Source organism: Ictidomys tridecemlineatus, chromosome 1, assembly GCF_052094955.1.
Source record: "Ictidomys tridecemlineatus isolate mIctTri1 chromosome 1, mIctTri1.hap1, whole genome shotgun sequence".
Classification (NCBI taxonomy): Eukaryota; Metazoa; Chordata; class Mammalia; order Rodentia; family Sciuridae; genus Ictidomys; species Ictidomys tridecemlineatus.
Genome location: NC_135477.1, coordinates 50434951 through 50448958, shown reverse-complemented (window position 1 = coordinate 50448958; position 14008 = coordinate 50434951). Strand labels below are relative to the sequence as shown.

The 14008-nt window shown below is 56.9% G+C and overlaps 1 protein-coding gene across 6 annotated transcripts in view; it reads left to right on the top strand.

The window, feature by feature from the left end:
- The window catches only part of Cdh23 (cadherin related 23), a 377491-nt gene that overhangs the window by 196574 nt on the left and 166909 nt on the right, over positions 1 to 14008 (top strand). For all 6 annotated transcript variants that reach the window (XR_013435513.1, XR_013435512.1, XR_013435514.1 and 3 more), the window contains exons 10-11: positions 6127 to 6239; positions 7723 to 7911. Coding sequence is in view for 3 of the 6 variants with exons in the window: in XM_078040863.1 (XP_077896989.1) it covers positions 6127 to 6239; positions 7723 to 7911 (302 nt within the window). In the remaining 3 variants the exon portion in view is untranslated. The remainder of the gene's footprint in view (positions 1 to 6126; positions 6240 to 7722; positions 7912 to 14008) is intronic.

Here is a 14008-nt window from a genome sequence, read left to right as displayed (position 1 = left end):
TATCGTTGGCACCTTCTTCTCATCCTGCAGCTTGATGCTGGGTGGCGGGCGCCGCTTGTGGATGTAACAGACCCCAGGCCCAGAACGAGACTAGGAGAAGGCATTGGAGGAGGGGAGCGCCCATCCCAGTTCCACTCCTTCCCTGGGTCGGTCCAGGTGAGCACAGCAGAGAGGTGGGGGAATTGGGCCTCTCAGGCCATCTCCTCCAGCCTCTGCCTCCACTCAGGGACTGGCCTTTGAAGGGTGCATGCTCAGGCCCAGAGGAAGGGACTGGCCTCAGAAGCTGCTGCTTGCTTCCTTCCTCTCCCCCACAGCTCAGCACAGGGATAGGCCCCGGGGTGCCACCACCTGTGTGTGACTCGTCATCTCGAACTGCTGCAGAGGAAGAGGCCAACTTCAGACCCTCCCACACACGTATAATGAGCATCCTTCTGGGAACAGCAGACAGAAGTGTGCGACCCCAGCCCTCACCCTCAGGGCCCCACTTAAGGAAGCCAGGGAAGCCCAGGCACGGGGCAGCCCCACTCTGGGGCCTAGAGGAGCAGGAGACGGCAGAGCCTTTGGTCAGGAGATGGCGATGGGCTTCTGGTGGCGGGGCCATAGGATCCTGAGAGGCCGGGCTCAGAGGTGGAGGCTTGCCTTTCCCTTTAACTCCAAGGCAGGTCGCAGCGCTGTCAGCCCAGCCGAGCAGACAAAGCAATTCAAAGTCATCAGCCTGTGTTCCCACACGCACCATCAGCCGCTCACTGAACGGCTCTTGCCCAGACCTGGTGCGGGTCAAGATGCTGCGGGCGAGATTACGAGGGAGCCTCGTGGGAGAGGGGCCCTGGGGAGCGGGGCAGGAGCGGGGGAGCCGGCGGCTGGACGGGGCGGGAGGCTCCCCTGGCCCGGTGGCCCATGAGAGCCCTCCCCGCGAGTCTGCCGTCTGCCCCCCGCAGCCCCGCTGTCCCCCGCAGCCCCGCTGTCCCCCGCAGCCCGGCTGTCCCCGCAGCCCCGCTGTCCCCGCAGCCCCGCTGTCCCCCGCAGCCCCGCCGTCCAGGGCCTCCTGCCCGCGCCCTCCGCCCCTTCCCCGCCCGCCGCCGTCCAGGGACCAGCCCGGCCCTTGCCTGGCTCCGCCGCGCCCCCTAGCGGCCGCCGCGCCCCTCGCCTGGTTTTCTACACCGCGAAGTCCCCACTGCGGGGGCCACCGCCCTCAGGATCTTAGTCCCACTCTGTGGGCATCTGAAGCGCCCCTCAGGGGCCTTGGCCGGCTCTCCCGAGCCTCTCTGCTCACCATCCTGGTCTGGACCGGCCCTTCCTCCCTCCAAGCACTGCACTAGGCTGATGGCCCCCTACCCATGAGACCACGGCCCCTGTCTCCTTGGCTGTGTCCCAAACACCCCTCCACGGAGCCCAGCCCTGCCTGGCCACGCATCCTCAGTGCCCTAGGTATGTCATGGACACCCCTGTGCAGAGGGCTCTGGTCCCCCACTGCAGGCCGCTTCCTCGATACCTGGAAGACACTCCAGGTGGGCATTTTGCTGCTGTGTTCAACTCTCAGGGGGGAATTTATCCAGAACTTTCCAAAGTGATGATCCTTTTCCTCTAGGGATCTCTCTTTTTAAGGTTTTTAATCTTTGTTTTGATATATAAGTGTGTATATTTATGGGGTACTAGGTGATGTTTTGCTTCATGCATATTTGTGTAAGGATCATCAAATGTGGGTAATTAGCATATCCATTACCTCAACCATTTATCACTCAAAGTCTTCTAACTATTTTGAAACACTGTTGTCCAAGGTCACCTTGCTGTGCCATGGGATACTACAGTTCTTTCTTCCTCTCTACCTATAACTTTGTACCATGGGCTGCCCTCTCTGCCGCCCGGTGATACCCGCCCCAGGCTCTCCTGCTGGTGTAGATGTGAGTTCACTCCTCTGGACCCCCCTCTTTCGAATCTGAAACTCCTAGAGGAAGGCGTCTCTCCCCAGGAAACCCAGCAGGGCCAGTGATGACCTGCTTTTCTCTTTTGTGATGCTTTCAGTCTCCAGTGACCAGAATCCACAGGCAGTAAAAGCCTGGCCCCACCCTGCACCCCAGGAGCCCCTCCCTGCCGGGAACCCAACACTTACTCCTGGACAGCTTCTGTCCACCCAGGAGAAGCAGCTGTCTCTCTGCTCAGCAGTGAGGATGGAACAGGTGAAAGGCGACCCTCCTCCCTATCCCCAGTCCCCCTGGGACTTGGATACGGAGTTTGGAGACCAGAGGGCTGACATGGTGGTGTCACTTTCCAGGATCACAAGGACACTTGAGGTGTGACTGCCAAGCCCCCAGACCCCAGGCCGGGAGGAGTGGGAGTCTGAAATGAAGGGCTAGAGCCAGACAAGGAAATGGTGACCTGCCCAGGGTGCTGGAGGGATCAGGGGCAGAGCCGGGGCCAATGCCCTTGGGCCTGAGGGTGGCCTGCCGTGGCCTCAGGGCAGCCGACTGGTCAACAGGAGCCCCACTTAGAAGCCATCCTGGCAAGCTTGAGCGGGTGGCTGGCTCAGGGTCTCTGGGGGGCTTTAGACCTAGGCTCTGTGGAGGTAGAAGGGAGGGGACAGGTGGCACTGTCTTGGTATAGTACAGGCTTTCAGCATTGGTGGAAAGCGCTCAGCAGGCCAGGTACTGTCTCAACTCCTTCCATCTCTGGGGTGGGTCCTGTTATCACCCTGGAATTACTGAATAGGAAACTGAGGCCCAGACGTGGTAATAACTAGCCAGGTTCACACAGCTGGTAGCAGATCTGTGGTCTGAACCCTTGTGGTGGCTTCCCAAGGGCAGAATCCCCACCACCCGTCTGCTCTGCTGCTCTTCTGGGCCTCAGCCTGGCAAGTGCTCCCGCTTTCAGTAGCATGATTCTGTGGGGATGTGCGGCCCAAGGCGGGCACCTCGCCCACTCTTCTCCGCTGATTCCCCAGCACCCTACTCGCAGAGGGTGCTCATAGGAACTTGGAGGAACGAGTCAGTGAACTAATCAATGAATCTTGGAGTCCGTCATGCCCTTGGCCTTTGCTGCTCAGGGCACAGGATTCCTCTCCTGCCCCTGCCTGAGCTGGGCTGCATCCCAGTGAATGCTGTCGTTGCCATGGTAACTGTAGCAGCATCCAAGTCAGTGCCTCACTCGGGTGGCCCTGCCAGCTCCCCCGGTATAGCCTGTTCTGGCTGTTGGTTCTGGGAGTATGTCACACGTGCCTGGCAGGAGGCGGGAAGATGGACGCGTGATAGAAGTTAAAAAGCACACATATGCACATGTGTGGGCACACACACAGGGTGTCGGGGAGGGTCCCCAAGCTTGTATGAATGAGTGCTACTGGGAGACCGTGGACCCGCAGGGCTGTGGAGAGGGGCTCGGTGGGGAGGGTGATTTACATCCTGGACTCAGGTTCGGGTGGAGTCAGGTCAGGGGTGAGCAACCTGACCATGAACGGGGCCTGGTTGTCGTGAGGAGTGTCCCAGGCTCGATTTCCCAACCGAATGTTAAAGTCATTCAGCAAAGGCCTCTGGTTTGTGAATGATTTATAGGAAAAAAAATCTTACAAAGAAAAATTGAATCACATTTAGTTAAACATTTGATAGATTCCTTTATTGGAAAGAATAAATTTATATGAAAATAAAATCTGTACTGAATCTGTACCCACGGGATGCTGGAGGTGGGGCCTGGGGAGGGGAGCTGTGCTGGGGCGGAGGGGGGCGGAAGGCCTCGGGGTGGCCCTTCAGCTCTGCCTGGGGCTCAGAGGATCCAGCCCCCTCCAGGGCCCAGTGCCACCCCTGCTCCACCCCACCTCAGCCCTGGCCAGTCTGCACTGTGAGCAAGGTCAAGGGCTGCTCTCCCCAGGGAGCGTGTCCCTGGCACAGAGGACAGCATACTAATTGCTAAAGCTGTGGATGGCTAGCTGAAAGGACACACCCTTGATGTCCCCCTTGAAAAATTCCCAGCTAAAGAAACTCCCTTCTCCTCCTGCGTTTACTGGAGGGGCATCCCCTTCTGGGCCTAGTCCAGGCCAGAGTCCCCAAAGCCCACAGTCCGAGTGGCATGAAGCCTGAAGGAGCTCCACGGGCCTCAGCAGCCTGTCCCCTGCCTGGCCAATACCTGCAGTGGACCAGGAGGACGGTAGCCCTGGCCCAGGTAGAGGAGGGCCCCCTGGCATGGGCAGGCAACTGGGCACAGGCTGGCATGCACAGCCTTGTTTGGAAGTCTGGAGTTGGAAGAGGAAGTGGTCTGCTCTGGACTTTCCCTGGCTGACCCTGCCATGTGCAGGTCCCTGTGGAGCCAGGGTGGGGACGAGCAGGAGGGGCAGCGGCTTCCATGGCTATCCTGGGCTCCGTGCGTGGCTGAAGGCTTGGGTGCTGCTTCTCCCCCATGGACCCACTGTCCATCCATCTTTTGTCCCAGTCCTCCCTGTACCCCAGGGCCCAGCTCAGACAACAGCAAGGGTTACACTTACCAAGCACTTACTGTGCCAGGAACCACTCTAAGCCAGAGAATGCAACTTTCTCCCTCATTTCACTCACAACCTGTGCTGTAGAGGCCGTCCTTATCCCTGTTATGTGGATGAGAAAATCAAGGTACAGAGAGGTTAGGTGAGTTGTCCAGGGTCACACAGCTCACAAGTGGTGCAGGGCATTCTGCTGCTCCTCCGGTAGCCTTCCTTCTTCAGCCTTCCTCTGTGACCTCAGACAACTAACTCTCCCGGGTGCCAGGGCTCCCTCCCAGGTAGCACGTACTTCAGTGTCAGGATCCCTGGCACAGACTTTTGCATCTACCATGCCTGGCTCAGGGCCTGGCCAGGGGTGGCCTGAGTCTGTGGCTTAATGGAGGGAGCCTGTGAATGATCCAGCAAATGGTCAGTGAAGGAGGAAGAAGAATGGCAACCAGCTTTGCCTAGGAGGACCTCAGAGCCTGGTGGGAGTGTGCAGTAAGGGCCAGGGCTGGAGTGGGCATGGCAGGCCCAGAGGCCTGGGGAGCAGCCATCCTCAGCCACACGGATGCCACCATGTGCCAGCATTGGCCAGGTACCTTGAGGGACAGCTGTGAAAAGCGCCCATCTTTGGGGAGCTTCTAGGCCAGGTGGGAAAATGGGAATAACACGCAGGAAGCACCCAGGGAATTGTCACAGAGCAGAGGCTACTCCTGCCTGCGGGGCCAGGGGGGGTCGGCTGGAGAAGGGAGAGCGGCCTTCCTGGGGGAGCAGGAGAGGCTGTCGCTGACCTGGGAGGACTGGGGGGGAGGCTGAGAGAGACAGTGAGCCGGGCGCGGTGGCACAGGCCTGGAATCCTGGAGGCTCGGGAGGCTGAGGCAGGAGGATCACAAGTTCAAAGCCAGCCTCAGCAACTCAGCAAGGCGCTGAGCAACTCAGTGAGAGCCTGTCTAATAAAATACAAAATAGGGCTGGGGAGGGGGCTCAGTGGCTAAGGGTCCCTGAGTTCAATCCCAGGACTCCCCCTCGCCAAAAAAAAAAAAGGACACTGGACGCTGAAAGACCAGAGGCAGGACCGAGTGTGGGATTTGGGAACTGAGGAAACAAGGGTGAGGTCTTGGGGTGCCTGCAGAGGGGAGGCATACGGGTGACAGAGGCCTCCACTTGAGGCCAGCCTCGGGTGCCGTCGGAGCCACCACTGACACACGCGTCTCTAACTCGAGTAAGCACTGAGAATGCTGATTTCTAGAACTGAGTCGTGGTTTTGCTGTATTCATCATTTAAAAAGCACATCACATCGTTGCCAAAACCGAAAATTGGGCTGGAATGAAATTGTCCATAAAAATGGACAAGGGCAAGAAAGCGAGGTGGGAGTCCCCGCGACGGCGCTCCCTTTGGGACGCTCCCCTCTGTTGGGAAGGAGCACAGCGCTGGGTGTTGAGGACACGCTGCCATCAACCGGGACCTTCTCCTTGCCTCAGGGGGCAGGAAGGCCACAGGAGGCCGGCGTCTCCCTGCGCTGGTCTGTGCCATCTGCCCCTGGACGGGACCTCCTGCACCCTGGCTGTTCTGGGTCCCCAGAGGCAGTGTCCTTATGGCTCCAGGTTCCTGCCACAGGGACAGGAGCCCAGCCCCGACACTGCCTCTGCCGGCCTGGCCCGGGCACAGCATCCTTCTCTCTCTCGCAGGGAACACCAACAGCATCTTCGCCCTGGACTACATCAGCGGGGCGCTGACCTTGAACGGCCTGCTGGACCGCGAGAACCCCCTGTACAGCCACGGCTTCCTCCTGACCGTGAAGGTGAGACCCGCGGTGGGACGTGCACCAGGTGGACAGCTGCCCAGGCTGGGAAGCCAGCCTCCAGCAGGGCCAGGGGCTGCGGCCTCAGACGGAGGCCCCAGAGTTCAGCATTCCTGTCCTCTCCAGGGCACTGACCCCGGTCAACCCCACGGGCCACCAGGAGGGGATCACGGGTGCCTGGGCAGGTCTGCGGGGCACTTCACAGCCCTCGTCCACGCCTGCACTGGCCGGGAACTTTATCCTCACCTTAGTGACAAGGGGGACTTCTAGGTGCTTATCTTGAGCTCGGCCTCCTGCCAAGGTTTCGAATCGCAGTTGTAGACACCTGAATTCTTGAGTTCGCTCCGTTTTGGGGGGTTTTGTCCCATTTTCTAAGTTTTACCCTTTCCTGGGTTAGAAAATGGAGCACATTGGGGAGGGGACAGAGCCGCTGGGGTCCCTGCCCTGGAAAGCGTCGTGAAGCTGCAGCCCCTCCCCCACCCCACCCGGTCACCTGCCACTGGTGGCACTTTAATGAACATCAATGACTTGCTGAGCACCCCTAGGAGGCCCATTTAGGGTTATGGATCCTGCCTGGGCCACAGGGGACCTCCCCAGCCCTGACTATCAATTAATAGGAGGGGGTGGTCCAAGGACTGGGGCTGGGGACCTGGGAAGGAGGCCCCCATCCGTGCTGGAGGACAGGACGGCCAGCCCACCCTGCACCCTCCCTTGAGCTCGACCGCTGAGCCATGCCGGTCCACCAGCCCTGGCTTTCCCACGGCCCCGCGCTCTCGCCCCAGATGCTCAGGTGTTAGCCAGGGTGGGGGTGCCGCACCCCAGCACAGAGCCCGGCCCCTCCCTGGCCTCCCTGCCTGTCCTGCACCCCTCCGGCTGAGGCCAGGGGTCAGCTCCCAAGGAAGAGGGCTGCTGCCTAGTCCCTGCACCGCCTCCAGCTCCCTGGAACCCCGCACTGTCTTCTCATCTTCTACAAAATGTGGGCATGGGACCCCCAAACTGGTGGTGCATCCAGTCCCCCTGGGGAACCTTGTGAATCTGTCCATCTGTTTCTGAGTCCAGACCTCACCCTGAAACTGGCAGCGTTCCGTCCACAGAGATCAGCCTTTAGCACAGAAATTCCTGGCCTCAGTTTTATTATCTGCCAAGTTGAATAGAATCTCCATCCACCCTTGAATGAACCCCAAATCTGTCCCTTCCTTCCTGTCCACCTCATCTCCATGTCAGTTCTAGAATCCTATTGCCTGAGTTTGAACTGCAAAGCTGCGCATCCTCGTACAAGTTCCTTAACCTCTCTGAGCCTCATGTCCTTCTCAGTGACACGAGGATACTAAAGGTAGAATTTTCTTCCTGGGGCTGTAGTGAGGATTCGGTGAGATGGTTCATATTAAATCAGTGTCTAAATTTGAAAAAGTCCTTGGTAAACAGTAGCTAATATTGGGATTGTGGCCTTCTTTACACCTGGTGGATGGTATTCTGTCTTCAGGGCACAGAACTGAATGATGACCGCACCCCATCTGATGCCACTGTCACCACAACCTTCAACATCCTGGTCATCGACATCAATGACAATGCCCCAGAATTCAACAGTTCCGAGTACAGCGTGGCCATCACCGAGCTGGCTCAGGTTGGCTTTGCCCTCCCCCTCTTCATCCAGGTCGTGGACAAGGATGAGGTGAGTCCCTGGAACCCAGGACCCGTCCAGGGTTATTGTCCTGCCTGCGCTGTGCACCCTTGACAGGGAGACCAGGTGTTTCTGGGCTTCCAGGTCCTCGGTTATGAGATAGAAACAAACACAGGTGTTGATAAATAGGGCTGCAAAAAATTGAAAGTCTCTAAACTGTTACACATGCCATCTCTACCCTGTAAAAACATCCAAGCACACACTCCAATAGGTGGCATTTTATTTAGAGTTTATATACATGGTCACTGTACTAATCTCATAGGTATGTGATAAAGTATGCACTAAAATTGCCATCTTAAGGTGGGTGTGGTGGCACACAGCTGTAATTCCAGTGTCTCGGGAGGCTGAGGCAGGAGGATTGCAAGTTGGAGACCAGCAGGAGGATTGCAAGTTGGAGACCAGCCTCAGCATCTCAGGTCCTAAGCAACTTAACCAGACCCTGTCTCTAAATAAAAAGAGGGCTGTTGCTGAGCATGTGGCTCGGTGGTAGAGCACCCCTGGGTTCAAATAGCAATTTTTGAAAGTAGAAATAAAGCACCAGTGGACTTTCTCTCACCTGAGGGTAGTCTCTGCCGTGTGTAGGAGGTACATGGCCAGTTTAGAGGCCCATACAAATGACCCTTGGCAGAAAGTCTGACTCCTGCTTTTGGTGTAGTAATGCCCCCCTCCATGTAAAGAGCTTGCTCAGGGGACACAGGTGCTTTCAAGAGGATCCCCAGCCATCAGGGGTCCAGGAGGTCTGTGCCACCTTGTTCAATGAGGCCTGCCCTGGGACGTAGGCGGAGCTGCGGAGAGACCGCGGCTGGGGCAGGGGTCTCCCTCACCAGCCCCGCTCCCCCTGCAGTGCTGGCCGAGGGCCAGGCCGGCGTGGAATGGTTTGTCCCTTTAGACCCTCTCAGCCTGCATCTCCCCCGCCTGGTGCCCTGCCTCCCTGGCCCTCTGCAGGGGCCACATTGGCCGCACTCTGTCCTGTCCCCCTGCCCTGCTCAGGACTCCGTCAGGCACTCCAGCCTGCGCACCTCCTTCACCTGTCCCATGAGGGCTCCCGTGCTGTCTTTGTCCCAGGCCGGCTTCTTCCTAAGGAGCCCCTCCACTCTGGCTGCCCAGCAAACGCCACGGGGCCACCCCAGGAGCCCGCCGCCATCACCCCTCCCCCTCCCCAGCCCGCTGTGCCCACTGGACTCGCCCCGCCAGGACGGGACCCATGGCCCAGCCAGTCCCGCCTGTTCACACGGGCACACGCACCTCCGGCTCCCGGCTGAGCATAGCATCTGCCACACAGAAACCCCACCCACTGTCATTGTCCCGTGCCTGTCTGAGATGACTTAAGATGTATTGAGCACCTACTGTTTACTAGGAACTAGGTTTGTCCCCTCGGGGTCAAGCATGACCACGGGCCTGTCCAAATGTACCACTTTTAAAAGTAGGGATAAACAGGTATAAAATAAATTCCAATATTTTCTCAAACCCCATTCAGTCATCTTGTCCCTCTCTGGAGTATAGCCAGGCACATCCCTGTCAGAGACGACTCTGAAGCCGGGCGTGATGATGGCACATACCTGTAATCCCTGCGGCTCAGGAGGCTGAGGCAGGAGGATGGCAAGTTCAAAGCCAGCCTCAGAAACTCAGTGAGGCCCTAAGCAACTTAGTGAGACTCTGTCTCTTTTTTTTCTTTTTTTTTTTTTTTTAGAATTTTAATATTTATTTCTTAGTTTTTCAGCAGACACAACATTTGTTTGTACGTGGTGCTGAGGATCGAACCCGGGCCGCATGCATGCCAGGCGATCGCGCTACCGCTTGAGCCACATCCCCAGCCCAAGAGACTCTGTCTCTAAATAAAATATTTTAAAAGGGGCTGGGGATGTAGCTTAGTGATTGAGTGCCCCTGGGTTCATTCCCTGGTACCAAAAAACAATAAAATTGTTTTTTTAAAAAATAGAGGCTACTCTGAATGAGAACCTCAGAAGAAAGCCTCCTCCTTTCTTGCAGAGGTACAGTCACGCCTGGGAGAGGAGACACGCCAGTCCTAGTGTGGGGTCCCGGGTCCTGACTGCAGGGGGCTGCGAGGATCAGGAAAGGCTTTTAGCAGGAGGGACCTGGGGCTGAGCCCTGGGCAGGCAGGATGGCTGGCCTGCCAGGATGGTGGCCCCCACCGGCCCAGAGGCAGAAACCTGCAGGTAGGACACAGGAATAGTGACCCCTGCTAACAGCGTTGGGCTGCGGGGAGGTGGGCAGATGTGAGGAACCCAGGCTGGGGACTTGGACTTGACCTTGTCAGGAACCCAGGAGGCAGGGGGGACAAGCTCTGGAAGCGCACAGCGCCTCTCTGTCAGTCCAGACTTGCCATTTACTGGCCCTGACTCCGGGTAAATTAATGGCCCTTCCTGAGCCTCAGTCCACTCATCTGTTCAAAAAGAAATAAGAGAGCGAGTGTAGCTGTCAGTTCGTATTGCAGTAACAAGCTGACCCAACGCACACGCTCATTTCTCACTTGGCCTCCGTGTCTGGCCCAGGTCTGCAGGGAGGCCACTCCGGGAGGTCACTCACCTGCAGTCTGCGGTTTCGAAGGTGCTGCCGTGTGTTTGGGTGGGGTGGGGTCGGGCGACAGAGGCTAAGCACAGCTCTGCCCCATCTCAGAGTGGCCCCAACTTCCACCCAGTGGTCAGAGCTGGCTCCGTGTCCCAGCCTCACTGCCAGAGGCTGGGTGTGGGGAGGTGACTACGTCTTGGTCTCTGCTGCCAGGGAAGCTGAGAGGGGACAGAAAGGTGGGCAGGGCTTAGCGTCGCCACTGCCACACAGAAACCCCACCCAGTCATTGTCCCCAGACCTGCAGCTCCCCAACCCCGACCTGGTCCAGAGAGTGTCCCCAACAGTGAGGCCAGAGCCCCAGAACCCACTTACTCAGGCTCCTGTCCAAAAGAATGCCGCGGGGACGCAGGTGCCGCAGTTGCACACACATGTAACCGCAGCAGCTCCAGAGGCTGAGGCAGGAGGATTTCGGGTTCAAAGCCAGCCTCTGCCAGTGTTAGTGAGGCCCTGAGCAACTCAGTGAGACCCTGTCTCTAAATAAAATGTAATAAGGGCTGGGATGCGGCTCAGTGGTCGAGCACCCTGGGCTCAATCCTTGGTACAAAAAAAAAAAAGAAAGAAAGAAAAAAAGAGGCTGAGGGCAGTCGGGCCCAGCCTGCCCCAAGGGACGCTCCCACCTAGGCACAGCCCTGGACATGTGGCATGCCATGCCCTCGGGGACCCCCGGAGCCAACACAGACCTTCCCTGTGTGTGCTCCACGGCTCCTTTCCCCAGGGAGGCGGCCTGTGTCCCTCCAGGGGCCACTTCTCCAGGACAGAGTGACGTGCAGAGAGGGGGACTAGGAAGAAGAGGCCACGCCCTGGTCCACACTGCCCCACCCTAAGGTCATCTGGACTGTCCCATGTCCCCGGCTCTGAGTGGGCTGCCCCCAAACCACAGCACCCTGACCCGGGCTCCTTCCTCCACAGGGGGCGGGAGTGGCCGGCTCAGTCCAGCCCATGCCTTGGCACCACGGGCTCTTCTGCCGGATCCAGAACCCGGGAGGGATTCAGACCTTGCCAGGGAACAGGCCCCAAGGCCAGGTTCCAGATGTCAAGGAGACGCCACCACGTCTGAGGGCCAAGCCAGGCGGGCTCAGCCGCGTAGCCCACAGACAGCAGGCACAGGCCGCAGGCGCGTGGGCATTGCCCAGTGTCCAGAATCTAGGGCAAAAACAACCTCTGAGGCAGATGTTGGAAAAGACCTTTAAGAAACTGTCCTGTCCTGTCCCTTCCCAGGGGGAGAATGTCGGTGGGGATCTGCTGGGTTGAAGGTGACTCTGGATTTGCTTGGTGTGGCAGAAATACATGGTCAGTGAGCAAAAGAGGAAGAGAGAAGAGGGCCCAAGAGAGGTCAAAGCCCTGTGTCACAGGCTCTTCAGAACCATGGGAATGTCTCTGGCTGTCCCTGTGACTGTGACTGCGATTCTACAATTCTGAGCATGCTGTCTCCTGGTTACTCAGCAGGACCCACAGCTGGGGCCTGGTCTGGATTTGCTCAGCAGGACCACCCCACACTCACACTCCGCCTGGCCCCTGGGAAGCACTCCAGAGGCACACACTGTTGAGGGACGGTGCCTTTGAAGATGAAAGTAGCAACAAGGTGGCCCAGGGCTCTTACTGGACAGATGACCTCAAAAGTCCATTGTGGGGCAGTAGAGGGTGCTGACCAAAACAAAAGAGGAAGAAGGAAGCAGTTTAACCTCTCAGTCAGAACTTTGTGGCAGTTAGTCCTAATTAGGATGCTAATTGAACTCAAAAAACTAGGTGATGCTTGCAGTCCCCCCCATCCCCCCCCCCGCCCCAGATCTAAGATTCTGTACGTCTCTGAATCGCAGGCTCTGCCAGACCATGCAAAGGTGCTTGAAAAAGACCCTTTCTATCTCCCAAGGACTCCGTCACATTGTCAGGTCTCTCTGAGTAATTTCTTCTCTTTGGCCCAGCTATAGAAAACTCAGAGAAGCCAGGGAAGAAAAGGCTGGGGTGGGCTGAAGCCATTTGTATCCTGTGACAGTTGAGATGCAAATAGATGGTTGTGATGCAGATAGGGGGAAAAAAATCCTGCAGGCCCAGGCTGGGAAGCCAGCCCGGGACCATGCAGCTCCCCCGAGTTTCAAATTAAAGGCTGTGGCCACGTTCTGCTCTGCCCAGCAATTTGCTGTCTCCCTCGGTGTTCTGATAGCCACAGTCGATAGGCAGCACCTTCACCCACTAGGGTCCCCACCCTGTCCTCCGCCTTCTGTTTCCCGTCTGCACAGGAGGGAAGAATCCCTGGGGTGGTTGGAATATTTGCTCAGTTATTCTAAAGTCCACCCTCCTGCCCAGACTCCAGGGGGTTATGGGGGTGGGGGTGCAGGGCCTTGGGGGATCCTGCTGGCTCTGTAGCTCCACCAGGAGGATTGGATTTTGTTTTTAAATAGTTGGTGCATTGTGCAGGACTCCTCTGGGTGACCCAGAGCCAAGCAACAGTGGCTCCCTCCATCGGCAGGAGACCTTTAGCCCCCCTTTCTTCTCAGGAGTTGGGAATGGTGGATCCACTGTATTTCTGCCTCACTTCTGGCCCCAGCTTCTCCGAACACATTTTCTTCTGTCCTTGAGGTCATTTAAAAATATTTTTTTACTTGTTCTTTTTAGTTATGCATGACAGTAGAGTGCATTTTGACCTCTCATTCATACATGGGGTGTAACTTCCCATTCTTGTGGTTGAACACGAGGTGGAGTTCTGCTGGTCTGAATACATATGTATTCATATGTGAATGTAGGAAAGTTCTGTCTGGTTCATTCTTCTTTCCCATTCCCATCCCCCCTCTTTTCCCCCATCCCTCCTCCCTTCCCCCATCCCCCCATCTGGTAAACACCCCCCTTCACCCCACCACCTATTGTGAGGCAGCATCCACAGATCAGAGAGAACATTCAGCCTTTGGTTTGGGGGATTGGCTCATTTTGTTTAGCTCCCTTTCTCTCCATTTACCAGCAAATGCCATAATTTCATTCTTCCTTTTGGCTGAGTAATATTCCATTGTGTATATGTATCACATTTTCTTTGTCTATTCATCTATTTTAAGGGCATCTAGGTGGGTTTCATAGCTTAGCTATTGTGAATGAGCTGCTGTAAACCATTGATGTGGCTGCATCACTGTAGCGTGCTGATTTTAAGTCCTTGGGGTATAGACTAAGGAGTGGGACAGCTGGGTCAAATGATGATTTCGTTCCAGGTTTTCTGAGGACTCTCCACACTGCTTTCCAGAGTGGTTGCATCAATTTGCAGTCCCACCAGCAATGTCCAAGTGTACCTTTTCCCCCATATTTGAGGGCATTTTTTGCAGAGGAGAGGGATGGTGGTGGACAGCAGAGGGCCAGTGATGCCTCTGCTGCTCGGTCCTGCTGCTCCTGGGAACCAGGATCATATCAGAAAAGCCTTCAGATCTCGTGAATGTGTGTCCTAAGGAACGATAGTGAAATTTAGGCAGATGGAGAGATCATTCATTCACTCAGCAATCATTATGCACCTAGTATGTGC